Here is a 22098-nt window from a genome sequence, read left to right as displayed (position 1 = left end):
TGATGTCACGCGCGCGCGATTGGTTATATTTAGAACAGCTCGCAGTCGCGGCGAGACGCACCGCCCCGTGGAGAGATTCGCGTTTAGTGCGTGCATTTCAAATGTTATAAAAATTCTCCGTTTTCGTTCGCAAAATCATCCCCCCCAGACTCCCCTACCGTATATCGCCGGTCGTTGCTGTCGAATTTACAAGTTTCATATTTCCAGGGCAATTTCTAACTGTCTGTGAGTATCAATCGTGCGCACGTATGTTCGCACTCCGATCCTTGCTTTCTCGCTTTCTGTGCGCTTTTCGAATATACACGATGGGATTCCCTTTCCACGAGTCATTATATAACGCAACATGCCGATAAAACAATATCGTCCGATATGAAGAAAAGTGATGAGATATACAAACACGAAGAATAGTGAAATCCGTCCGACGTAATATTTCGAATTGTACTTCACAGAGGTATATACTTCCTTCTTTTTATTATCAATTGTGTTTGCATATAATCCAAATTGCAAAATAGAAATATGTCGTGAAGGAGAAACGATTCGACTTCGATATATTCGTGATCTCTGATAACGTTTTCCAACGCATAGGTTATAATGCGAGGAACATAAAGGAAACTGGAGGAAATAATCACATTTATTCGAGACACATTTGCTTTTAAGGTGTATTATGATATCATATATCTCACCGTGGCGATATTCATCATGGGGGAGCAAACTTTGTTCAAGAGCGAGTGCCTGAAAGCTGTCAAACTGAAAAGAAAGACAATTGTGCCGGATATGATACTGCGTACTGAGAATATATTGATTCCTGTCCTGGAACCTGCGCCCAAACGAAGCTTTTACGCTCGCTTGACCAGAAATCAGCCTCAGATTTTGAAGGCACGAAAATACAAAAATAATCCTGCATTACTATTTTCAGAAACACCGTCGCATATATTGTACGATAATTTGAAAAATTTATTCAAGGTCAATCCGGAGTATCTCCTTAGAAATCCTTATTTTTCTTTCTCTTGAAAATGACTTCTGGAATGATCTTGAAAAAAAAAAAGAAAAAAAAAACAAACAAAAACATATCCAAGATTATGTTCAAAATGATCACCTGTATTTTTGACATTTGAAACCGCAGGTGAAGAAAGTTAAGCAGGGAAAGCTCGGGAATCAAAGCGCAAAGTACGCCGTTTCCGACGAGACAGATGCGTCGAGCATCAAAAGGACCGATGTTCCGCAAAACTCACACCCGTCGAAGAAACGCTCTCGCAAGAAGCAAAGCAACACATTGTATTCTCCCAACGCTATGCTAGGCCGTTTAGAGCCGATAGTGAAAGACGAGGAGCTGCAAAACGCCAGCTCCAAGTCCATACAGTTGTCAAGAAAATACAATATGTCGCGATTGGAAGAAAATCGGACGAAGGACGAGACCGAATCGATGCTCGTGTCCGAGACGCCAATTAGCAACGTCAAGAGCAGGCGGCAAATGATGTCAATACAGAGTGACATATTCCGCAACTTTACATACGCCGTTTCCACAGTGTCGACATTGTCGGGATCGAGCTTAGGAATAGAAAAGAAGAGAACGTTTGCGAACGTCGGTAACAGAGAGAAATCCGAAGCGACGTCGAATGATTTGTATCCGACCCCGAGCGAATACGAGATCAACGTGTTACATTACGACACCGACATCATGCCGGGAGAGAAATCTCCGTATTTTGCAGGGTCTCACTTAAACTCGGCCGACGTGAATAGCCTTGTTGAGGAGGATCACACTTGGATGGGTGATCGAAAAGCAGACGCGAGCGAGACTAATCGCGACGTTAAGTACTCGTGGGAAGCTTCGGACGATCGGATGTGGCCTTCTCGAAAGAGGGAACACGGCGACTCGCACGGACGGCGATATCCCGTCGAAATGTACGGCGAGTCGCGCGAGTGTCGTGTGAAATATTCCTGGCAAGTGATCGAGATGGGTACGCAGACGTCGTACAGCCTGCTGCGAGATTTCCTGAATGACACGGAGGACTTTGAGTACCCGCGCGGCAAGATCTGCAGCGTTAAGTATTCCTGGCAAATCATAGGGATCAGCACGCAGACGTCTTCGCGTAATCGCGACGATTCGGATTGGAAGAGCGTGCTGTTGACGCCGAATCAGAACTACAGCAGGAGCAGCTCGGGAATCGGCGAGAGAGAGGCGAATTCGGCGGATCGCGCGAAATATCAGGCGGGAGGAGCGAAGAGATGCCTGATATTGAACAATCAGCAGACCCAGACGTTCGCTGAGAAAGACGTTCAGGCCGACGTTCATGACTTTCACTGCGCCAAATATTCCTGGCACAATTTGATCAAGCGATGCCTATAATTACTTGGGGGAAATTCATTGCGAAATGTTAATAAAACTCATCTCCCGTACCTGTCGGAACATACCGGGGTGTCCCGGTTCTCGCAACTTGAATTTTACCGAGAGCTTCTCCGAGCGATTTGTGACACCGATTATAATGTCACTATTGGTCGATGTTCACCGGGTATCGATGATTCGACGTTACTTACTTGTCTTCTTCGGGGTAGAAACCGATCGAACTGCTCGGAAAGCCCGGTCGGTGAATGTTGCGAAAACTGGATTGTGTCACGACGATTCTTGTTAATCGTGATTACGGCGATGTTTCAGACATGGAGGAAATTTTAGAAGCACCGACCAATCAGAAGTTAGCCGGCAAATTGGAGGAGAGTAACGACCGTGCGGGATTATCCGAGAAATATCCGATAGAGCCGTTAACGCCGAACGTTTCCGGCAAGATCCGTTTGATCTCCGACGACGGTCGTGGAAAAACGAAGGACGAATTGTTGACGAGATTGACGCGCGCGTTGAAGAAGTTGCGTCAATACGAGCTGATCGACGAGCGAGATCTCGATGAGAACCGCAACACGGGGGACACCCAGTGTCTCAATGCGGATGCCGATGTCCTGCCGCGGAATGTGCAGGAAAATATCACCGGTGTCATAGATTCCGCGCAGAAATACGTGGCGGAACTGAGCGACGAACTGAAGTGCCTCGACGACGCTGATCGGCAGGTAACTCCGGTGGTTCCTCCGAAATCCTCCGTGAAGATTTCCGTAGAACTTGCGTGTATTAACTCAGGATCTTGTATTTTGTCAGATGGAAAATAGTATGATGAGAACGTTAAAAAGTATAGACGAGACATTTCAATCTTTGTTAGATGATATGTGCCGAGAGATCAATGAGAGACGCGAACGGCTGATACTGGAGGCTGAGATTCACAAGCATGAGAGCTTGATACCGCTGAAAGCTTGTAGAAAAGAGGTAGAAGCGCTGATGAGAAACGCGCATGATATCATCTCGATGAGCGAGAACATGCTACGGCATCCGGAGCGATATAACGTGAACAGCTTCGGGAAGATCGTCGATGAGAGCAGCTATATCGGCAGGTAATTGACGAACAGCTCGGGAACGTTCATCTTATTCTCATATCGACCAGGCGATAATAACGTCACGAGTCTCTCCCATTGAATATTTAATACAGCATGGTTTTTTTTCCGGATAAGGATACCGGCGGTACCGTGTCCCGAGGAGCTGTCGAGCATAAGTTTCGACCGTCTGGTGGACCCGCGCAAGGAGATCATCGAACTGATATCGGAGCTCGGCTGCATATCACGAACGGGGCCGGTTCAAATAACCAGAATCGAGCAGAAACCGGCGGGTTTCTTAGTGATGTGGCACATCACCGATCCGGAATGCACGGTGGAGGAGCAGACGTTCCTCGTGGAGAAGGCCGACGGTGAGGATCCGGGGGAATTCGAGACCGTGTATGAGGGACCCAACACTTTCTGTTTCGTCAGGAACGTCACCGTCAATCAGCCCGTCACACTCCGCGTCAGGATGCCGGACAACGACGCGAGGAGCGTGCATCACGTCGCACGGACTTCGATACCGTCGTACAGTGAGTGATGTAGAATACAGAAAATCTCTACAGGGTGAGCCAGTTAAAGCGCATCTCGGGACAGTGTTTCCACGCGACTTTCACGAGACTCATCAAAGGTCGAACACCATCTCTCACGCGTCCCTTGAAATCGAGCAACTTATGCGTGAAAGATCGTTCTGTAAAATCCTTCGCTTCTAAGATATATATTTGTCACACTTCGACTGACTCACCCGGTATATATATAAAAAAAAAAGAAAAGCAGCACTCTCTCTCTCCAACGAATCTCTTCTCGAATTCTCCCTTCTAATTAAACTTCTCTGGAATATTAATAAGTCATACAGAATAGAATCCCGACGCAATGGCGATTCGAAATCGATCGCGGATCATTCGCAAGTGATCCTGAGCGTCCCGCCGACGAAACGGTGATATCCGGTTTCCGCGAATTACAGGCTGGCAGCTCGACAATAAGGATTACGTGATCACTAACGGCGGTAAAATAGCGGCGAAGCTTACAAACACAATAAGCACACTGTTCTCGAAGGGTCCTCAGTTCAAAGCGAATTACGTGATCGAATTCAAGGTAATCCAGACGACTGGCGATCGCGTCCGCGCGTAGTCGTTTACCAATGGCGAAAAATAGTTTTTAGAAGTCTCGCAAAAAGGAAACGACCACGAAGGCATCGCGTTGGTCTACGATCCGCAAGGTGACGGCGACACTTTGAAGAGACAATACTGCCTGCTGATCACGCCTCGGGGCAAGATCTTCATGGACGGTGACGAGAAACAGATGCGCCTGCCGAGGATGCGCTCCGGCACGGACATTACGATCAGCGCCATCCGGAAGGACACTCGCACGTTCCGAATGAACATCGAGTCTGAAAATAAATGCGTCACTTATGAGTGGCGCATAAGAACGCCTCTGTACTTCGCCGCCCGGTTCACAGAGTACAAAAAGTGGAACTTGATGGTCAAGTGAAAGGAAGGAACGTGTCTGTGTGCGTGCGTGTGTGTGTTAACCTGAATTTTATTTCACAGAGGAACCGATGTAATTTTTCCAACAATAAAAGAAAGATCAAGTGCCTTACACTACCGTTCTGGTGTCTTTGGAATAACGCGCTGGCTCAACCCGAGCATCCCCTGCAACCGCAATGTATACACTCGACGATGCGACCTTCCTCCAGCTTGCCCTTCGGCACCCTGCAGATGCAATTCGTGCCGAAATTCGTGTCTCTGGTCTGGATGCATCTTAAGCAGCACAAGTTTTCGTAGCCGACCTTCTTCCACTTGGCTATCAGGTTCTTGTCCGCTATGTTCTCGTTCAGGCAGTAGTCGTACAATTCTGTCGGCGGAAATACAAAGAAATTAGATACGACTTGTCGCGACCGTACGTATTCTCGTGCGATCCTGCAATTCTCTGCCCCGGATTTCCTTTCGAAAACTATTCCGAGTATACTGAATTTTATCTCGGAATGGTCGCCCTGCATCTGGCTGAGCTGTCAGTTTTTTTCTTGTTTAGAAAGAATTTTTCTCAAGCCAGTTGCAGTCGCTCTGCTTCTTTCTCTTCATTTTGAGATAAAAACCATCTTCTCTCGACAATAGTTTCCACTTTTACGGCTTTTAGTTGAATCGAGCACTTTCAGTGGTCTCTTTTTTCCACCTCTGCTTCCTAAGCACCTGAGACGTCGGAGCTGGAAAATCTGGTCGATGAAAAATAACAATCGTACTCGTTTCAACTCACCACGACTGATCGCTTTCCTCCTGTAGAACAAGTCGTAGATGTAACGAGATTTCTGATGATGTATCTTGAATATCGGCCATAAAGATTCCTGTTTTCTTTTGCCCTCGTGAGGTTCCGTTTCAGCTGTAACGAGGTAAGCCTTAAGTTCGTCCCGCACGCTTTCGCGCTGAAAACGTTACTCCATTTTCCTTTAGCCACGTAATTCGAAATAATGATGGAACGACGCTTTTAGCACGAATGTGTGCGAGACGAACTTTGAACATCAATGCGAGACGGTTAACCTGAACACTACCTTCACGCATTTTCTGCTCCAATTCTTCCAGGGTGGGTTCGATCAGCTCCCAACCATCGGGAGGTGGCTTCTTGCTTCGCCGTACTTTTGGCATTATTTATCTCCACTACAGATTAATTTTCAACCACAATTCCCTTTTGCGCGTTTCTTCTCTACGTCGGCTCAAGCGGAGAAGTTATCCTTTGCATTCACCTAAATTGCGTTCGGGAATCCACATTGTGTGCAACCAATGGACGCCAGGGATGCGTTCTTTTATTCGCACAGAAGCAGCGAATTTATATATAGTGTCACGTCTTAACGACTGTCGGTGATTTTCTTTTTTCGTTCCAGCCTAATATCCCTATAAGAACCGCCCCGTCTACCTTGTTCAATGGCGGGAGCCTTCTCCCCTCCTAGGGTCCCAGCTAGAGGGCCCTACAGTCGGGATCCACCTTAAAAGGAGTCCACAGGGCTCGTAGCTGCCTCTCCATGTGGCGTAACTTGCGCCAGCCGATCAAATCCTCCGTGGTAAATTCAGACGATTAGATTGGCTGACTCAAGTAGACTAAATCTATTTAGTCTACTTTTAATTCTTCTTAATATTCTTCAACCTTATTTTATACTATTTCCTATAGATTACTCTTAGCTTAATTCGATAACTTCCGATATCAACGTTTTAAGGCATTTCTTCTAATAACTTAGTATTAGAATAAACGTAAGTGCAAAGAATCTCTATTTCTCTTCTCGCCTATTCAGAACCTCCAATCTCCACCTTCTTTTCCATAAATCCCAAAGGTGCTTATTGGATACCCCGCGCGCGATTCTCTTGATGCCGCAGGAACAACCAATCATTTCTCTCGATCGACACTGCGGAAGAGAGGACGGTCCAATAAATCTGCAGTGAGGATACCCAGCACGTAGATTGATCAAAAGACCGAATACGACAATCCTCCTTTGAGATGTTCTTTCCTCAAGCCTCCCTAAAGCCCGTATCAGACTTCGGATTGAAATTGAATTGAAATTTGACCAATCCAGTTCAAAGTTCACTAAATCTCACTGGACTTGCCCTCAGTTCACTTTCTGTATCCGATTGGCCCAATTCAATCTCAATCCGTAGTCTGATGCGGGCTTAACGATGTTGAGGATGCGCCAGCCGAAACCACCGCTGGAAAAGAGAGGGTTTCATACGGCTAATGGCGCCCGTGTTGGCCTGTCCGATCAATTCTTCCGCTTCTTCTGAAAACACGAGAAATGGCCTGCTCCGCTGTGCGGTCGCCTCTCCTGCGTAACCATGCGGTATGACGAATTCCATTAACTATCTCATGCCGTCGATCGCGCATCTTTCCCCGATATCGCCTCACCGTTCGACTTCACCCGTAATACAGGTGTTATGTAAATCGTTGGCGTACGATATCTGTTAACTTCTTCAGTATCTCGTGCGATTTTGCGATTTTTCTCGTGCGCACAGCGGGTGACCGTCATTTTGACGAGACAGATCACACCCAGAATTCAGTTTTCACGTACTCTGAAGTCGTACCGTTCCTCCGATCCTGTTTCACTCAATAAAAACCGCAATGATTGTGCCTTCTCAGGATATTTCACGATCAGGTGTCTTATGTGTTTCCAATACTTCTGTCACTTCAGGTAAGGCACTACGCAGCTGTCGCAGCAACTCAATCCTCCAGTGCAGCAGTCCCTGAGCTTCAGGTACTGCCGGGCAATAAAATAACGGTTGCTGCGGTCGATAACAATAATCCTATCGCCAAATTGTCGATTATCTTCAGGTATGCGCACAAAAGTGAAATTTACATGCACATTTGTCAGGATGACTTTGATCAAACTCGGGCTAAACTACTCAAATGAGTAACAATAAGAATTGCCAACACCAATAACAATTGAAAAATACCTAGTTCTCATGTATTTTAACGAAATAGGACAGGCAATATTTGACTGATTTTAAGTCATTGATTAGATTAATCGGTCTGTTAATTCTTCATCTTCAGGTCTGCACACAGAAACAACGATACAAGTTTATCTTTGTAACGACGACTTTAATCAAATTCAGACTGAACTAATTGACGAATAATAAGAATAATTACCAACATCAATCTCGAATTATGTAATTTGTCGTTCAACAATTTCTCTCTGCGTTAAGATAGAACGGATGTACACCCGCGCTATGAAATCGTCGATCAAACAGCTCGTCGACAAAATCCTGGATAATTACGAAATTATTTCCCTCAAGGTCCGCTTTCACGCTTTTAGAGCTGGCTCGCGCAATGAGACCTACGACACCCAGGGTATAACGCATCACCTTCGCGTCTTCGCTGGCTTGAGCACTTGCCGATCCACCGTCTTCGGCATCACCAGAAACATCCAACAGCTCGGTGGCAACTTAACCGCCACGTCAGACCGCGAGAGTATCACTTACACTGTGCAAGTCACAAGGGACAAACTGTAAGCGAAACCTTGCTTCGTAGATCCCCGAGAACCCTGAGGGAATAACTCGACTAACGCTTGATTCTTCGCGCTCTCCTAACAGAAGCGACACCTTGACTTTCCTGGAGGACGTCGCCACCCAGCAGGTGTTCAAACCGTGGGAGATATCCGACCAGCTTCCCAGGTTACGTTACGAATTATCCACGGTGCCCGAGACGACTCGAGTGATGGAGCTGCTGCACAAAGCGGCGTATCGCTCCGGGCTCGGTTATTCCCTGTACTCGCCGAAGAGGCAACTCGGGAAAATCAGTACGGAAACGGTACGAGTCGTATCGCCGCAGGTCGATCGATGACGCGTCCAATTTTTCACGAGGATTTTCTCCCCCTCAGCTGCAACATTTCGTCAACACCTGGTTCACCGGGTCGAACTGCGCGGTCGTGGCCACCGGCGTCCCGCTGTCGAGCGTCTCGCAGTTCGCCTCGAGCTTGAAGGTCGCCTCCGGCGAGAAAGCACCGCCGGCCAGCGAGTACCACGGAGGCGAGCTTCGCAAGGAGCGGACGTCCGAGCTGACCACCGTGGCGGTGGCTGCGGAAGCCTCCGGTCTGAACAAGGAGAAGGACGCTCTGGCTTTCGCCGTGCTGCAGAGAGCGATCGGTAGCGGACCTCGCGTCAAATGGGGCACAAGCGTGTCCCCGTTGCAGAGGAAGGCTTCTGGTGCGGCGAACGCCGACCAATTCGCCGTCTCCGCGTTCAACGCCAGTTACACCGACTCCGGGCTCTTCGGCTTCGTCGTCTGCTCGATGCCCGATGTCGCCGGTTCCGTAAGTTTCTCCATCATTCGACGATCGTGCGCGAGAGGAAAGGTTCGATTTCATTCTAATCAACAATTGAGATCTTGCGTTGACTCTTGTTATTGTTGTTTCCTTTTCGCTAATTGCGTATTAAAGATGATCCGACCGAGTTAGGGGTTTTTTTTTTTTCGTAGATCGTAAAAGCTGCCAGCTCGTATCTGAGATCGCCGAATTAACCCGACGGGGATCGAGCAATCTCGCGTTACAGTCGATCAGCCGAATGATTAATTAATCGTTCCGTTGAGTTAATCGTCGATTAGGCGGCGGTGGAACTGAGATCTTGCGTTGACTCTTGTTATTGTTGTTTCCTTTTCGCTAATTGCGTATTAAAGATGATCCGACCGAGTTAGGGGGTTTTTTTTTTTTCGTAGATCGTAAAAGCTGCCAGCTCGTATCTAAGATCGCCGAATCTCTCCGACGCGGACGTTGCGCGCGGCAAGGCCACGTTGAAAGCGGAAATACTGTTCGCCGCGGACGACGGCGCGTTGCTGTTGGAAAATCTGAGCCAGCAGGCGCTCTTCAAGGGACGCGTGTATAAAATATCCGACCTCGTCGCCGAAGTCGAGAAGATAAGCACGTCCGACGTGAAATCGGTGAGTAGTGTCTTCCATCATGAGTCCGATATTCACGCTTTCCATCCGATGAAATCACGCTTGCTATTTGTTCGGTGAAAAGTTTGAACGCTCATTCGCATTCACTCTGTATTTCAAGTATAACATAAAATGATTTGTTTTCGTTTTTTTCCCCTCTCTCTCTCTCGTGGTTTTTAGGTCGCCGGGAAATTCAACTCTGGGAAATTGTCCATGGCCTCGATCGGCGATTTAAGTACCGTTCCACACGTCGATCAATTAAATTAGACATCGCGAAAGTCCCGGACGGCGAATCGCCGATTCCCAAAGCTCACACAGCCCGGAGATGTACACATATTCATCGGTACGAAGAGAATCGGTCGAGTCGGATATTGATGTAAAAATAACAATCGTTGTAGAGAGTTTATATAGCATGCCTTTGCCACGAGGTGCTCGTTTCACCTATAATATATGATGACAGAGAAGAAATGGCGAATAAAACAGGTGGGATGTTGAAAATTTCTCAGTAAAATTTATTTTGTCTTACACGATTTTTGTCTTTTTTTTTTTTATAAATTACTCTCACGAAATACCCACAGTGTAAAATCGATGGAAGCGTACGTCTCATCCGAAACGCATCGCCGACAATTTCTACGAAATTAAGGGATGTTTCTCAATTTTGCCGTCCAACTTAGAAAATTCTGATTTGTTCTATAGAATAGTATTTGTTGTATTTCTTCGAGGAGTTCTTCTTTTTCTTCTTTTCCTTTTCCTTTCCGTTCATTATATCGTTCATCATAGGCCTTAAATTATCGAGATCTCGCAGGAACTGAGCCTGAAGAAAAGAAAACAATTCCTGTTATCGTCGCGGAGAAAACAGAGGGTTGGGGAAGTCACTTTTCAAAGGTAACGCATTGAAAAAAAAAAATAATAATAATATGTTACCTTTCCTCGTTATTCATTAGAAAAAGTTACTATTGTTGCTTAAGCAACGGAGTCGTTACAATTTCCGTCACTTCCTCACCAGATTTCGAAGACTGTTTTTGCGATTTTACTGCTTTGTTTTTATATATACCACGGATCTTATTTCCCAACTTCGAGAGAAGAGGACACGAGTGATGCGGTTTCTCGGATACTCACGTGTTCCTCCAAGACGAAGTTGAGCCGATTGAAAAGCTCCAAGACGTGGGCGTCTTGCGACATCAGGTAATGCTGATAGTAAGCATCGAGCAGCACACTGGGCCATTTGTACAATTGCTGTTCGCTTGGTTGCGAGCCGCCGTTGAACGAGTTCATCTGCTCGTTCAGCTTATTCGTCAGGTACTCCAACAATCGGAGCACCTCGTCGAACGTTAAACTGGACTTCAGGTGCGTCAGGAGAGCGGTGCTGGAATAATCGATGCTCAAGACTTTATCGAGAAAATCGTATCTCGAGTACGGATTGTCAACGGATGTCGACGCGTCGCCGTTCGGCAGCTGAACGAACACCCTGTCCGGACTTCTCAGGGAGAACGTCAAGAGATCCACCAGCAGTTTCTCCGGCAGATCCTTGAACCTGTCGAGACACCAACAGATGGACGGAATGTCGTCGAACCCGATCAAGAACGGGATCAGGTTCTCCTGGATCGCCACGTCGCTCCATCCTTCGCTCAGATAAGCGGACACTTGCTTGGAAATCTTCGGAGGTACTCGGCCCAACGACGCGTGATTGGGGCCAGTTCGATTCTTCTCCCACTCAGCCACCGTCACCTCCTTTATCTCGACGACGTCGTCCGTGTCGTCGTTGTTCTCGTAGCGCGAATACGAGCCCAACATGGCGGCTATCCTCTGGGGCGCCAGTTGATACGGCGCGACGGCCAAGTGCCTGTTCGCCGCCAGCAACAATTTGTCCGCCACCTTCCACAGCTTCGCGTCGCTCGTGTAAAGCTTCAGCTTCTGCACCGCCTGCACCAGCTTGTACTGGACGTTGTATATCATGAGGATCGCGCCCTCGTCCGTGATGTCCGCCCCGTAAACCGCTACGGTCGTCTCGTTCAGGTTCGTTATGACCACCGGATTTTTCGTATTGATGTTGCTGATCACACTGATCAACGTGCCGACTCCGGTATCGGCGGACGTTCCTGCCAAGAAGTGACTGTATAATCTACCATGTGACCCTGAACAATTGGAAACGATCAGTATTTTGTTTCACGTATAGAAAAAGTCAATATCTAGCCTATTCTTTTTAGCTGAACTGCTGAAGAGTTGAAGTGAGAAAACATACACTTGTCTCGCTTGAACTGATCGCGCTGCGGTTCAGCGGTGCGGCTAAAAAGGCGAGGCGAATAATTTTATAGTAAAAGAATATAAAGAAACAATGGAAGGTGTAAAAAGTAAAGCACAACGTACACAGAGTCAGGAAATACGCGTTATTGTTGTGCTGTATCATCGTGTATCCCGTAAGTTCCTCCGATTCTCGCTTCAGCTCGATTCTCTTGATAGTGTCCGCCTTCTCCAAGCAGGCGTTGCTCGTCAGTTTGACAACCAAACAGTTGTGTGTCTCTTCTATCTTCGTCAAGCAGCACAGACTAGTCTTTTTGTTCAGATGTATTAACTGACACTGCAACAATTTCTCCTTGGTCTTCAGTATGCCTTTACTAGCCCACGTCTTCCTGTTTGCGACCGCCCACTTCAAGGAAGCTGTGGCTCCATTCTGCTGGACCAGAATAGGCGGTGATTCGTCGTGCGTGAGAATAGTGTGCAGTGGGGAGAGAAACTTGTGTCCTTTAACATTGTTCAGGTCCTCCTCGTCCTCCGACCACATCCGTATCTTCTTTTCGTTGAAGATAGCTGCGTAACGCTGATCCCACTTGTCGTAAATCACCTGTGACGTCAGCTTGTCTTTACTGGACCAACTCCTGCTCTGCTTTAGGTCCATCAGCTGAAATGTACAGAAATTGTTAAATCTTACTCAAGACGACAACGTTGGACCGTTAGGTCAACACACATGTATTTGGATACATTTTTTTCTCATCGACTGAGAGAATTAAACTGCGAATCAAGCGTTCTGTTGAACGTGAACACTGTCGACGAAGATGTAACAAACGGTATTGTAAATAAACACCGAGCACAAAATCCCATAGAATAAAATTAACTTCATCACGTGGTTGACGGATGTTTGATTTACGTTGCGTTAAAATTAAGTCTTTTTTTTTTTTCTTAACGGTTTTGATAAGTTCGTTCATGAAGAGAACAAATACCAGTCTAACCTTGTATCGTATCACTATATTCTTGCCGAGGGATACTATCGCCCAGCCCGATTCCTTGTCCTGCTCGACGCCCAGCAGACTCTGCTGATCGATGAGCGGACATAACGTGTAGTATGCATTGAGCTTCGCCATCCTCGTAACATAGAGCGTTCGTCGGGATCTGTTTCCGGAGGAATGCTCTGCACCCACGTGTGAGCACCTGTTGTACTGGCGAATTTCTTATTTCTGGCCACCGAAAGCTAAGTCGTTGTTATTCTCGCTGATTCACTGTAGGAATTACAAACGTCTAGTCCCAAGAGTCTCCTTTTTCTCTTCCTTTTTCCCTTCGCTCCACGTGTTCTTCGGTCCGTTCTTTCTGCCGAACTGGCTGCACCGGTTGAAGAAATTCGACGTACACTGAGAATTTAGTATGTACACTTCACCTGTTATAACGTGTGAATTTCTTGAAAGGAGAACAGACCTGCCGTACACTCGTTCGTTATTGCTCTCGTGCGATTACACTAAACTCGCGCCTAGCAAAAATCAGGCGCATTTTTTAACGCTATCTGCGTTTGGCCCCGCGTGTGGCCGGGAGGTCCAAACTCCCGCCTAGCGCCATCTGCGTTCGAATATGGCCGAACTAAACGGGGGTACACATGCGTATGTGCCTGACCCGTCATCCATTTAGTTCGGCCACATCCGGGCCCGAAGGTAGGTGGCGTTGAATTTTTACAAGAGCGATTTGAACCCCCCCCCCCCCGATGAGCGGAGTCACGCTACTTCATGCGGAGAAGCGTTTCGGAATCCGACAGATGTGCGGTTGGGAGCAGTAAGACTATTTGTTGATCATTACGTTGGTATATACATCATACTACATCGTTATACATCATAAACTGCTCACACACAAGTCGGCATTCATAGTCGGGTCTTATATTTAAGACCATCTTAAGTTCATCTTTACATGTTTCGTAACCAATGAAGCGAGCCGTGTAACATCTGAAGAATACCTTAAAATGGTCCTAAATGTAAGATCCAATCTTGAATACTGGCCGTAAAGAAGCGATCATAGCAAATTTGTCAATTATCGGAAGAGTATGGAGAGCTCGTGGGAAAAAATTCAGAAAATATAGAGAAATGCTTGAAAATTAAAAACAAAAAAAGGAATTAATGGAATGTCACGAATGACGATGTAAGTATACCAATCAAATGCGATGCGGCGAAATCTCATGATCGTTGCGTAAAAGTTTTCTGGAATTATACAATAACCTAATTAACATACGGAAATATCATAAAAAATTAATATTCCTATTAAGGAAATGTATCATTGTATTTGCATTAGATCTAACTGACATCCGCCATATCTGCAATCTATTAGATTTCGATATTCACGTTCCAAATAAAGAGAGAGTGTGTTTAGAAAATTGTATAAATCTTGCAAATCCGCACTTAGCCGCAGCTGACTGCTCTTCGAGTACAAAATAAAAGATTCACCGCACCTGGTCCAGTTATTAAAAGTGCCGACGATCTTAAACATCTTTTTCTTTAACTTAGTGATAAATTCGACAACATATACTTTTCTCCATTAATCGTTCCGATTCAGAAGGAGGTTGTACAATTCTAAGCTCGTTTTCGTATATTTCAAACATGTACTGTAACTCAGGAGAAGCCTTTATTAGAAACAAGGACGAAATCTGAAAACTGACTCGTACAGATTTCCAGGAAGCGGACGGAGATACTCGGAATAACTGGAGTTATTGCAATAACCTAGAAACCTTGTGGACAGAAGCGCGATAACTTCGAGGAGTCAGTTTCTCTCCTCCATTTAAGCCCCTTAAGCTCGATCCACAGTGCGTCGCCGACGAAGGCCCCCGTTGCGCCCGCGCTGGTATCTGAGAGCTCTCCGGTGGCGGCGCCGGTTATCATCATCGCGTGCGATAAAGCAGGATGAATTGCGACGCGAGAAGCCAGACGGGAGAAGAGAGGCGGCTCGCCGGCCCAGCGGAGGAAAGTCCGAAGCGGAGGCTGACGCTTCGCCTGAGATGCGCCCTGAGCGCGGGGTTGTTCGAGGGGATTTGCGCGCATTGCCGGAGCGGCGGGTCCCACACGTGATCGTCCCGCAGGCCCAGCAGCAGGATATATTGGCTGTTCCAGCTGACGGTGACCTTGGCGCGCAGCCCCAAGGTCGAGGGCGCCTCGACGAGCCGGGGGACGCAGTCTCTCGACCAACCGGTGAGCGGCGTGTCCTCGGCGTCGCCGGGGATGAGGATGCTCTCGACGATGTGCAGATCCAGCTCCGTCGGTCCGGATGGCACGTTCCAGACGGGTCTCTTGCTTGGGTCTCCCAGCAGAAATCGATCGACGTTGTCGGTCAGCGACCTCTTCCTCGGCCTCTTCTTCTCCTTCGTGTAAATGCGTGTCAGCAGTCGCTCCTTGCTTTCCGAGGAGGCACTGATGAAGTTACCACCTCGAGGACGGTTCGGGGAGCTCCGGTGGACGTCGGTCGCACTCCTCTTGAAGAAGAACCGCGCGGAGTTGTTGAGGAGCCGGAAGAAGTCGGATAACTTCCTGTCTTGGGAGCGACGCTCCGTCCCGTTTCGCTGAATGTAACTGCCAGCCGCGGTGATCGAGTAGAGGAGTATCGAGCAGTGAGGGTCCTCGTAGTAGTCCCACCGACCGGTCCACAGTTTGTCCTCCGAGTACATCTGGAATTGTCTCTTGGACCAGACGCCACCCTCGGAGCTCTCGCATCTCTCGCTCAGCCAGTAGCCGCCGATCAGCGCGGGCAGGGCCGCCGTCACGTGGAGAAGAGGTGGGCTCAGCTCGGTCGCCCGAAATACGCTGCCGCATATCGCGCAATCGCTTGTCTGCAACAACACCTTCACCTCGTTATTCGTCACGTCGGACTTTATCCCCTGGATTAGTTAATGCTTCCTTATGTTAATGCAGGCCCTAATTTCTCCCTGCGGAACGTCACTCTAGATTTGGACTTCGAAACGAAATGAAATCAAGAAGCCTGGACGAACGTACCCCGTTGGCGTCGAGCAGGACTGTAGGCTGTAACGAGGTCGCTTTGTAAATCCTGCGGAAGGACACGTTGGGCGTAGGGCTACCTAAGAGAAGCTCGAAGCGGGGCCCGTGATAAGAAGAGCCGTTGGAAATCCTCGGTAAGAACAACCTTCGCTGCACCCTCAGCAATCTCAACTCGGCGAATTCTATTCTGAACGCGTCCAAGCAATCCATACGCTTCCTCCACGGCGTGTGAGCCTGCAGAGTGTTGTAGACCGGACCTTGCCAGAGTTGTGCCGTTGAATGTTGCCGCGGTTGTTCATAAATCAGCTGAGGCACGTAAGGCCGCCATCTCGGCTGAGGGCCGCAGCTCAAATTCATCCTCTGTTCGAATTTATGAGCGACCTGGAAAATATATCAGTTTGTGAGGAACTTTCCCGCTACTACGCGTTATCAATGACTATCAGACAGTAGCTTTCCATTAGCTCTCAGGGGGATCTTAACTCCCCTCTTGCAAAAGTGTGGAGTGGGGATGCAAGTAGTACAGTTATGGCGCGTGAAAACCCCCTTCACTTGACTTAATTATTCGGGGAGGTGTCGGGGTATTTTAACAAATATTTTGGGGAGATGATGGAGGGGAGGCCGAGCAGTAGGGGATTTTTTGGAGGGGTTGTTCCCGACTCTTTTAGAAAGTTCGACCATGCGGATTTTTCCGGAAGAGCACGTTCAACGGCGGAAACTGCTCCGAAGTCCGGCGCTATACACGTGGCGTAGGGAAGAGAGGGGGATAATTTTATTTTGTAGTTGTATCGTTTTTTATTCCAACGTGGAAATATGCGACAGGAGGTGCCATCGTCTTGGCTCTTCGCTGGTAAAGCCCGAACTGACGAAGCGGTGACGAGAGCAAGGAGTGAAAGGGTGAGTGAGTGGAGAGAGAACTCAGCGCGAAGAAGAGAGGGTGGAACATTTATTGTTTAGCACGGGGGTGTGAATAGATACCTGAGCGTATTTTCGGGTAATGCACGTGTCTCGACAAATTTCGCCAAGCGGCAGAAAGAATGTTCTGAAAATGAAATTGGGAGGAGGGATAAAAACGTAGTCTTTTTAGAGATACAATTCGTTTTTATTTAAAAGGGTAAAATGTGTCCCGTTATACATTATGCTCGTGCTCGTTGTGGAACGAGAACTTAGTGTAAGGAATAGAGGGTGGAACATTTATTGTTTAGCACGGTGCCAGCCATGGTGCATCGTTGTGATTGGCCGTTTGAAGCGCGCGTTTCGAATTTTGGCCAGTCGACCGCGTGTCAGCTATGATGCGTCGTTGTGATTGGCCGTTCGCAGCGCGCGTTTCGAATTTTGCTCGGTCAACCGCGTGTCAGCTATGGTGCAAAGGGGAAGGGACCTGTAGGGAAAACGTGGCCGTTGTCAGGCGAGTGACAATGTTTCTCTGATCCATTACATAGTAAAATCATTGATGCGAACCCACGCGTGTTTCTTCGCCTGTACTTATGTTCGGCGCACCGAGTGAGAATGAGAATGTCATCCCTTTTTCTCGCTTTCACTCGGCCGATGCGATTCAGGTTGCTAATGCTTTCTCACCGTGGATCTGTCAAGGAGACCATATTTTTGTATGTTTTCTACCCATCACGCACCTCTAACGTATTTTAGACACAGTGCAGATCAGAAGGAGACGAGAATCGAGCCGTCGATTATTGTTTCGCGTCGACTGGATGTTCGAACAAACGTTTATTTCTTGCGTATAAGTGGCACATCGCGAATTATACGAATTAGGCCGAATGTCGTGTATAAAGATATAAATATTGTTCCTGGCAAATTACACTCAATGTTAATATATATATATGTAAGCGAAGATTGGTTATCAATTAATACATTTCTTTTTAATTAAACTATTAACTTTACGTTGAAAAAAAATCAATACTAATTTTGACTGCTCATAAATTTATTTATTCTTCTGTTGTCTCTTCTCGCTCATAAGATAATTAAAGAATTACTATTTTATTAAAAAGAAGAGAGAAAAATACTTGAAAGGAAACCGTTAATATAAGAAATCCAACTCAGACCTAGCAGTCAGACACTCTACCGCACTGCTACACATCATTTTGTTCGTACTATTTCATTTTATACGCGACGCTGAAATCTTTCTTCGTTAATAATTTTGGAATGGTTTGCTATTTACATCTAATATTCTACGTTTGTACCCAGGAAGTCCCTCCTACAAACTATTAAAGTTGAATCATATCTGCGTTGCCGACTTCGCGTGGTCAAACTCTGTGCTCGTAGCGTAGCGAAAGCGTTGCAAACATTATTTTCATATTATTTGTATTTATTCTGAATCTCAAATTCATTTGTGAGTACCTGTCGATTTAAAGGTGTAATATAAACAGCATCCACGTGAATCTTCGCCTCAGTCGCACCGGAAACGACGTTAGATGGTCCCAGCAATTTGATCGAGCCTCGAATCCTGACGGTGTGCGTAGGCATACTGCACGACATATCGCCGTAATGATAACGCAATAACAGAAACGTGCTGTTCTTGAAGAACGTATATTTCCTGATCATGTACTCTGGACCGGCAAATACTTCGCATCTACAACAGAAGAGCTGATATTATAAGGTGTGCAAATTAATTCGGTGCCTCATAACTCCGTTTTCAAACTTGATAATTTCCCGCCCTTTTCCACCGTCCATTTTTCATCGAAAATGCGAACCACGTTTAAACTCAGCAGTCCATTGTTAAAAATTACAATTTTTATTGTGGAAAACGAAGGAGACGTTTCGCTCAGTCAACCGTTTTCAGTTATATAGAATATTTTGTTTGGTCCCCATTCAGTTACAGGAATTGAGGTGTTTCTTCGCACATCCTACCGCGATAATGACAGATTCCAGTCTTACTATATCGAGGAAACGACAATTACTCTTGAGACAACCACGTGGTATGCAATCTGGAATTCCTCTCGTCCACAACTGTGGCGAGGTCCTCTTGTTCGGTTTCCTTTAGAATAATTTCGCATCGCTCGAAAGAGCGCATAGTCTCAGAACCCCAAAGCAAGGTATGGCCTGTTCCAACTGTAACACAAACATCGCCCGATACATTAGTTCAACGAAGAATTGGTAAGTTTCTGGACTCGAGAAAACAATGAATGGAAATAACGGAAATAAATCCCCGAGCGCGTTTTTTTACGGAGAGATGAACGACCGTAATGATGAAACGAAGACACACACGCAGTCAAATCGGGCTTTACATGACAGGAGTGAGACACGGGTCGCTAGGTAAAAAAAAAAAAAACGCAGGATTCGCCGAAAAATGTGTATTGAAGTAGAGGGCGACTACGTTGAAAAGTAATACTGTTGATTTCTTTCTATCAATCACTTGTAAAAATTCTAGGGCCAGGCCGGAAACTTTTGGAACTTATTACGTATGTGAGTTGTGCTAACATAGCACAAATCAACACAAGCTTCAGTTTTACTTGTGGGGGCACAACGATATAAAGAGCAGAACTAAAAAAATTACAAAATCGAAAAGTGGGTGGCTAGCCAAATTTTTTTTCAATTCTTTCCGTGCATTTTTTGTATTAGATTTATAATTCGAGCACAATGTAGCACAAATCTAGTACAAAACAGTCCAGATACCTTAACTCGAAAAGGAGGCTAACTTCGTTCAAGCTATAATTAAAAAAATTATACAGACATCCTCTTGAATTTGAAATAGAAAGCTTTTAAAAGACGAAAGCGCACCATTATTAACATCTTAATTCATTCTACATATCCATAAAAACTCCTCTAAATCAAAGAGTTCGCTTTATGTAAATAGAAATCTCCTCGGAAATCCTCCTATTCCTATAAATTGAGTCTTCGTCTGGCTCAACAGCAACGGAAAATCCAATTACATCAACAGAATTATGTTTTCCGTGTAATATGTAAAATTTTTCATCAATAAATATATAATACAATTTCAACGAGTTAAGTTAATATAAATTTACCAAGATTTTTAGCAAAATATTCCCTTCTCTCTCTCTTCGTCCTTCTTTCAATTTGATGGAAAGTTTATATGTTTAATAAAGTGCTTGCTCGAGCACGATTGATTATTTTCTCGCGCGCACGCATAATCGGGCGCGCATAACGTTACCAGCGGAATGTCATCGCGAATGACAGTTCTTGGAGATGCAATAGGAAATTGTAAAAGGAAATTAAAAGACGCAGGGAATAGTTCGACATGCTCTCACGACTGTTTAGTATTCAATTGTCACGCGGCATCTCCCGCGATGTTGTTCTTTTATTGGGCGTGTTATTGTTGCGATTGGTATTCCGGCTGTGCGTTGGAACTTCGACAGCGATTGGTAATGCAACGGCATGCCGGTGACGGCAACGACGCAGGTACGATGCATAGCGACGATTTTTATCGGACGTACTCGGAAGGGAATAAGTGAAGAAATTGTTGAAGTTGATGCGTTTGTTTTTCTATCGAACTCTGCCAGGAATCCTGATTTAAACAAAACGGGAAGTAAATGTATCAATTTCTAGACAATTAAAGGAGGAATCGGAAAGATTTTCTTTTTTTTGCAGTTTTGGTCAAATTTGGATTCTTAAAAATATTTTCCCGGAACGTCGAGTTAAATTGAAAGTAAAATAACGAAGTTATAACAGTTTGAAGACAGATCGATTCCCGATAGAATTTTACTCTTTACGTTGAAAACATTTTCCATCATTGACTTACATTTATTGATGAGTAAAATAATTAATTATTTTGGAAAAGTATTCTTTCTAGTCCTGTTGCCTGTGGTGCGCACGTTGATTATACACAGGCATATTATAGAAACCTACGGGTTTTATCGCCGGTTCCGAACGGCACTTTTTTTTTAGAGAGGTTCCTCTTTGGCAAGGATATTCTCGGTGGTTTGCCATTGCCTTCCGAAAGGTGGTGTAAAGTATTTGTCACTTCTACCAGGATCGAACCCGGGACTGCTGGCATAGTAGACCAATTCGCTATCTGCTATGCCACGCTCTCTTGCAAAAGTATAAATATATAATATATAAAAATCTGTTTGAATAATTGAAAATCTAAGGCGCAAAAATGCACACATTCTTTTTTCATTCTATACATTGAGAATTATCCTTATTTAAATATGTGAAACTTATTTAAAACTAAAAAGTACCCCTGTGTTGAGACAACCCTAAAGGATGGTAAGGATGGATTCAGACAATAATATCTTCATCAAATGTTAGCTTTCGCGCAACTATTTATTGTTATGTGCTCCGAAACTGCTCTCCTGCGAATTTCGCTCTTCTGAAAATTTTGTTTCCAAGGCAAACGCTGAAACGTATCCTACGTTCCATCTACCGCACGTTAATTGCGTCTCGATTGCTCTTCACACATGTAACTCACGTGTTCCGTGCAACTTCCTCTTTACCGAATACTTCCCCCTCGCATTTTTCTTCTCGAACTCTAACAAGAACTCGACAAATAAGAACATTTCCTCCGCCACTAACACCGTGGCGAACAGTGGCCGGTATTCATAGTATCCGTACATCTTAAGATCGTCCTTAATTTCATCTTCAGATGCTGCGTCGTTCATTGGCTACGAAGCGTCTGAAGACGAACTTGAGACTTAAATCTGACCAAATCTACACTCGCTAAGTCTCCCATCCCCCTCCCTCCTCAGCGACTTTATCATACACGCAAGCAACTATTCAGTATTACGAAAACTCACGAGTGTGCTCGTGAATGTTTTCACGATCCCTCAATTATATTTCACAAGCATGCACGTCGCGTACTGATACTTACTTGTCAACAGCATACCGACGAGGACGGTTAACGCCGTCGATTTCATTTCCGTATCGCCGCGCGGTGCGTCAACGAACGATGAGGAAAAACTCGCGCACGACACTCGGCCGCCACCCCGCATGGACCGACACTTCGCGCGTCAACAGTTCGCCCGGCGTCGACAACCATGCACCGCACTTTTCCCTAGGATGAATCGCTTCATCGGCGACCTACCCCAAGACTATATAGCCTCAACCCCACTCCGAACCTGCTGTCTTCCCTTTCGGT

General features: G+C 46.0%; 5 protein-coding genes across 7 annotated transcripts; 2 read left to right on the top strand and 3 right to left on the bottom strand.

The window, feature by feature from the left end:
- The first annotated feature begins 231 nt into the window (after positions 1-231).
- On the top strand, positions 232-5012 carry LOC106745864. Its single transcript, XM_014621840.1, is given in 7 exon segments — positions 232-451; positions 586-963; positions 1124-2339; positions 2654-3057; positions 3143-3944; positions 4376-4506; positions 4567-5012. Coding segments are annotated over 6 exon segments (3153 nt in total). The 5' UTR covers positions 232-451; positions 586-699; the 3' UTR covers positions 4903-5012.
- LOC106745863 (protein BUD31 homolog) lies at positions 4710-6177 on the bottom strand. Of its 2 annotated transcripts, none has more exons than XM_014621838.1 (4): positions 5957-6177; positions 5665-5787; positions 5017-5265; positions 4710-4801 (listed from the first exon to the last, which is right to left on the bottom strand). In XM_014621838.1, exons 1-3 carry the CDS (start codon positions 6048-6050, stop codon positions 5048-5050), a joined length of 435 nt encoding a protein of 144 aa, XP_014477324.1. In that variant the 5' UTR covers positions 6051-6177; the 3' UTR covers positions 4710-4801; positions 5017-5047. The 2 variants fall into 2 exon arrangements, with proteins under 2 accessions (XP_014477324.1, XP_014477323.1); XM_014621837.1 differs by having other exon boundaries at positions 4711-4801; positions 5012-5265.
- A 925-nt stretch (positions 6178-7102) lies between these two features.
- LOC106745862 (cytochrome b-c1 complex subunit 2, mitochondrial) lies at positions 7103-10316 on the top strand. 2 transcript variants are annotated; one of them, XM_014621835.1, is made up of 7 exons: positions 7104-7231; positions 7580-7719; positions 8201-8392; positions 8478-8694; positions 8765-9196; positions 9598-9819; positions 9997-10316. In XM_014621835.1, the coding sequence occupies exons 1-7, from the start codon at positions 7187-7189 to the stop codon at positions 10081-10083; spliced, it is 1335 nt and encodes a 444-aa protein (XP_014477321.1). In that variant the 5' UTR covers positions 7104-7186; the 3' UTR covers positions 10084-10316. The 2 variants fall into 2 exon arrangements, with proteins under 2 accessions (XP_014477322.1, XP_014477321.1); XM_014621836.1 differs by lacking the exons at positions 9598-9819; positions 9997-10316 and adding an exon at positions 9361-9455 and having other exon boundaries at positions 7103-7231.
- LOC106745860 (nucleolar protein 11) lies at positions 10308-13630 on the bottom strand. The gene is made up of 4 exons (XM_014621834.1): positions 13044-13630; positions 12184-12715; positions 10936-11951; positions 10308-10630 (listed from the first exon to the last, which is right to left on the bottom strand). The coding sequence occupies exons 1-4, from the start codon at positions 13173-13175 to the stop codon at positions 10487-10489; spliced, it is 1824 nt and encodes a 607-aa protein (XP_014477320.1). The 5' UTR covers positions 13176-13630; the 3' UTR covers positions 10308-10486.
- Positions 13631-14435: 805 nt separating this feature from the next.
- On the bottom strand, positions 14436-22002 carry LOC106745841. The gene is made up of 5 exons (XM_014621809.1): positions 21832-22002; positions 18965-19115; positions 18405-18636; positions 16050-16433; positions 14436-15886 (listed from the first exon to the last, which is right to left on the bottom strand). The coding sequence occupies exons 1-5, from the start codon at positions 21950-21952 to the stop codon at positions 14945-14947; spliced, it is 1830 nt and encodes a 609-aa protein (XP_014477295.1). The 5' UTR covers positions 21953-22002; the 3' UTR covers positions 14436-14944.
- Positions 22003-22098: the final 96 nt, after the last annotated feature.

Source organism: Dinoponera quadriceps, unplaced genomic scaffold (genome assembly GCF_001313825.1).
Source record: "Dinoponera quadriceps isolate SergipeBrazil2010 unplaced genomic scaffold, ASM131382v1 scaffold1692, whole genome shotgun sequence".
NCBI classification, from domain to species: domain Eukaryota; kingdom Metazoa; phylum Arthropoda; class Insecta; order Hymenoptera; family Formicidae; genus Dinoponera; species Dinoponera quadriceps.
The sequence above is the reverse complement of the archived record's forward strand: the minus strand, read 5'-3'. Positions and strand labels throughout refer to the sequence as shown.